Source organism: Echinops telfairi, unplaced genomic scaffold (assembly GCF_000313985.2).
Source record: "Echinops telfairi isolate 266 unplaced genomic scaffold, ASM31398v2 ScPeMD7_7467;HRSCAF=8505_1, whole genome shotgun sequence".
Classification (NCBI taxonomy): Eukaryota; Metazoa; Chordata; class Mammalia; order Afrosoricida; family Tenrecidae; genus Echinops; species Echinops telfairi.
This window is the reverse complement of record NW_022111368.1, coordinates 44,232,285-44,236,919: the sequence shown is the minus strand read 5'-3', so window position 1 is coordinate 44,236,919 and position 4,635 is coordinate 44,232,285. Positions and strand designations below refer to the sequence as shown.

The 4,635-nt window shown below is 42.6% G+C and overlaps 1 gene segment (V, D, J or C); it reads left to right on the top strand.

Annotated features, from left to right (window-relative positions):
• The first annotated feature begins 3,660 nt into the window (after positions 1–3,660).
• On the top strand, positions 3,661–4,244 carry LOC115873237. The segment is given in 2 exon segments: positions 3,661–3,715; positions 3,928–4,244. Coding segments are annotated over 2 exon segments (372 nt in total).
• The last annotated feature ends 391 nt before the right edge of the window (positions 4,245–4,635 follow it).

The following is a 4,635-nucleotide window of genomic DNA, read 5'->3' as shown; positions in this document are numbered from 1 at the left end:
GAGGGTAAAGGGAGAATGGGTAGGAAAGAGGGAACCGATTACATGGAACTGTGTGTGACCTCCTACCTGGGGGACAGACAACCAAAAAGTGGATGAAGGGAGACGTCGGACAGGGCAAGATATGACAAAATACCCATTTATAAACTATCAAGGGCTCATGCGGGAGGGGGGAGCGGGGAGGGAGGGGAAAAATGAGGACCTAATGTCGGGGGTTTGAATGGAGACAAAATGTTTTGAGAAACGATGTACAAATGCGCTTTACACAATTGATGTGTGTATGGATTGGGATAACAGTTGTATGAGCCCCTAATAAAATGTTAAAAAAAAAAAAAGTACTATTCAGATGGTCAAAGACTTGAAAGCTCACTGGCATCCAGTACATTCTGATCCACAGAGACCATGTAGGACAGAGCAGCTCTGCCCAGGTGGGTTATCAAAACTTGGAATGTTCTTGATATAACCTGACAATATGGTATTGTCTCCTAAGATTATTATATGTTGTATCTAAAAGTCTTTAAAAATAAGAGATAGTTTTGTCTAATGTTTATCATTTTATTGACTCTATTTTAGCTTTGCATTGTAATTCCCATCAGATTTTTCACTAGTATTATTACTATCAAAGTTAACCGTAACCATATGTGTTATAATTCATAAAAATATTTCTGCTTTGTTAATTTACTAAAATTCTTAACTAGATTATTTAATCAAAACATGGACTATTTGAATTTATTAAAATAACTGCAATATTTAAGCATGGTATCAATGGACTGAATCAATATTTCTAAAACCCGTGTTTAAAGCTGACCCAGAATGGAAAAGAACAGACATGAACTACATCGGACTGAGAGGACAACAGGATACTGTGGGTCTTATGTGGTTGTATTTCTGAAATTTCAGTCTTCCATAATCTGAATATAAGAAAGCATTTTTATCCTTTGTGCTTAAAAAAAAAAAAAAAAGAGGGGAGGCAAGGCACAAGGAATAACTTGAATGGTTCAAAAAACATCTAGCATGGAAATGTATAATGGAAAACAGAGCTAAAGTGGGACCTGATCTTTCTTAAGTGTGGAAAGAGAAACTCTAAACTCTTTATTGACCTTGAACGAAGGGATAAGGCAAAGCATCTAGAACTGGAGGCGGGCAGGTAGGTGTATTGGGGAAGCCAGGTTAGCAAGGGAAGATGATCAGTGCCTGATCCCTTCCATACAAATCCTGGTCCCTGGATCTGTCTTTCTTTAGTCGTCATATACTGCGCTGTAGCTTTGAATGGTTGTGCTGATGACTGGCCATGGGCATCAAGTCATCCAGGCAAGGTGGAAGCCTCTCTGGGCTCAATAATAATGCACACAAGTTCCAGATGCGGGGAGCAGATGAGTTTTCTTTCTTTCTTCCTGCCATCAGTCGTGTGTCATAGGTGACAAGCCTTCCTTAGCTGGAGAGATAGTAAGAAGACCGCGATACTTCAGTAGTTGAACATCTTCAAGCCCCAACTTTCCATTACTCCAACAGCAAAGTTTGGGAAAAACCTGCTCAGTGCTCTGCTTTGCTTATAGTCAACTGAAAATCTGACTTGAAAAACCTACACGGCCGAGAATGAATCACACATCCCGTCTCTCCAGGGACACAAAAGAGTGATTCTGTCATCTGAGTGCTGCTCTTGCTCACACAATATAGAGTGTTTGTGTCAATGAGTTAAAACAGTGCTTTTTAATTTTTGTGTGCTTTATTTGCTTAAAATATAGTAACCATGGTCCCAAAGACCGTTAGTGATCGCCCGAGGTAAAGCTAAGAGGAAACCCATGACAACCCTGGTAGAAGGTAAGGAAGAAATGATTGTGGAAATGTCACTCTGTTTGGCTCCACAAAGAACACTCATGAAGCAGCAGTCAAGGGCCCAGGTGACATTGCATCAGGCAGTGTGTCTCAGACTTGTGAAGGCTGTGGCTTGTGTCCTCCGTCCCTCCAGTGGATTTAGGTGCCTTCATTGTGTCCTTGATTTACTGATTTTCTTCATTATTTTTGCTCTGAATGGGTAGAGACCAGCTGCATCTTTGATGACCACTCACTTGGTTTTAGGACCCCCACTTGGTACTCACTAAAATAGGGTACAGAACACTGTCTTTGTGGAAGAACATTAGCCATTTTGACCTAAATATCTCCTGAAATTATGGTTCTAACCTCCAAGCCCAACGAATCCTTTCTTCAGGTTGTTTGGGTATAGTTTAGCTTTTCATAACATTTCCCTCGGTCTGCTCTGCTATATGCACAGATGTGTGACAGCACATACAAATACATATCTTCTGTCAAACCTGTATGTAACCACCCATGCAGTGCCTTTCCCCTTCCCACATGAGCTTAGTTTGCATGTCTTCCTCTGCATCCACTTGTAGATGATTGTTTGCTACTACTGCAATTGCCGGGTTGTGTACGTAATCGTAGTTGGTGTCTTTAATTCTGGTGTGTTCTTTTTCTTTGATCATATTCTGCTGACATATCCATAATTGTCTATTGCCTTTCCTTTCTACCAAGTTGATACATGTCTGCTCTCTAGAGATTGCCATCCCTTCTACTCTAATTATTTGTAATGTATCTATTGATTTATTTAACCGAGTATCCCTGTTTTTATCCAGTCTCCTGTCATCTATTCAAGTCCCCTTCCCTTACCCCCAATGCTTGCGCCCTCTACGATTCACACACACCTACCCTGTTCAAGCTCTGAAAATCCTTCCATGTCCGCCATCATAGAAGACTACCTCAGCCTGTAGGAGCTCTCATAATTGTACCAGTGACCCCCAGCCATTAAAAGACTTAATCAATGCTGGCCTAGCTTGGATACCAAGAATGGAGCCAATAAACTCAACATTAGCATGCTTGTAACCCTCCTTAGTCTATTTGAGTGATGATACACTGTACTGATGTCCCCAAAAAAACAATACCCCTTGTGGAGATCATACTTATATTCTGCGAGCTCTGTGTAGTACCTTGGACAGGATTTCCCATTCACCCTGCTTTGTGGTTGCCTTCCTCACCTTCCTTTGACCCAAACCCTGCACACACCTATTAAGAACTGCTCTTTCTGGGGAAGGTATGATGTTGGTAAAAGAGGTATATCCTAGTTGGGTAACCATAGTATAAATGGGCACATGATTTAAGAAGGGCAGCAGATTTATAGGGAAATAGGTTTGATTGGAGGGAAAGGCCAGCGCTAAGGGAAATTAACACAAAATAATCAGGGCTAAAGAAGATCCTATGAAAAGAACAAGCATTAAAGGCAACAGAGCGAATATGATCCCAATCCCAACCTTGAAATGCAATATGAACAGGAATCCTGGAGGGACACATAGATACCCCAAATGGAACAGAAGTAAGAAGGTGAATGGGACTAAATCTATAAATAAATGAAGGTTGGACAGATAGATATGTATATGTGTTGAAAATATATTCATGGAGATAGTAGAGCATACAGGGGCAAAGTTATGAAAACGTCTGAGTGGGGACACGTGGAAGGAACTTCCCCTGTACTGCTTATTGAGAAGAACAGCCAGACTTCTATGTTGGCCCTTCCTGCTGATTTCTATGTTCCCCAGAGTACGAAGCCACTGTCCTGAAGCCTTATTAACAGCCTGGTTCCATCCTGTGCAGAAAGCAGTCCTGGTCAGCATGGACATGAGGGCCCCTGCGCAGCTCCTCAGCCTCCTGCTTCTCTGGCTCCCAGGTAAGTAGAGGAGAGCATGGAGCATTTGCTCACAGTGCTGAAATTGCCTCTCCTCATTGCTCACTGCTGGATCTCCTGAATGTCTCTGTAGGGCTCGGACATGTGAATATTGGCTCAGGCCCATGTGATCATTACTACTTGGATCTTCTGGGAAATCACCCTGGCAACATGATTAATCGGGTGAATGTTCGTTTTTATGTTTCCAATTGCAGGTGCCAGATGTGACATCGTGATGACACAGTCTCCATCCCTCCTGTCTGCAAATCTAGGAGAGACTGCCACCCTCACCTGCAGGGCAAGTCAGAGTGTCGCCTCTTGGTTACACTGGTATCAACAGACACTAGGGAAAATTCCTAAGCTCCTGATCTACAAGGCATTGACTTTGCAGTCTGGGGTCTCAACACGTTTTAGTGGCAGTGGATCTGGGACAGACTTCACCCTCACCATCAGGGGTCTGCAGCCTGAAGATGCTGGATCATACGATTGTCAACAGGATTATAGTTACCCTTTCACAAGGACAAAAACATAACGTGCTGGACAGATCATGAGAGTGGGCTGCCCAGCTGCTCCACCTCTTGCCTTGGTCTCCTAAGAGCCATTCTCAGATGCAGTCACGCTTTGAAGTTCACATAGGCTTTGGTAAAAGGAACCACGGTGTGTCCTCTGCCTTGTAGCTCTCTTTTATTCACCTCAGCCCCAATACTAGTAACATGACCATACCTCTCTGGATTCAATGGAATAAAGAGATCATGGCACTTAATGAGTCTAGATCGCAGCATCGGTAAGAGTTCATCCAGCAAAAGGGATGTCACTATCGATATATCTACCAGCAATTGTTTTAATATAAAGAGAGACTAAGCTACAGTATGTTAATGCCAAGGTCTGATAGGAAAGCAGATCGTTGACTTTGGTGACTGTGG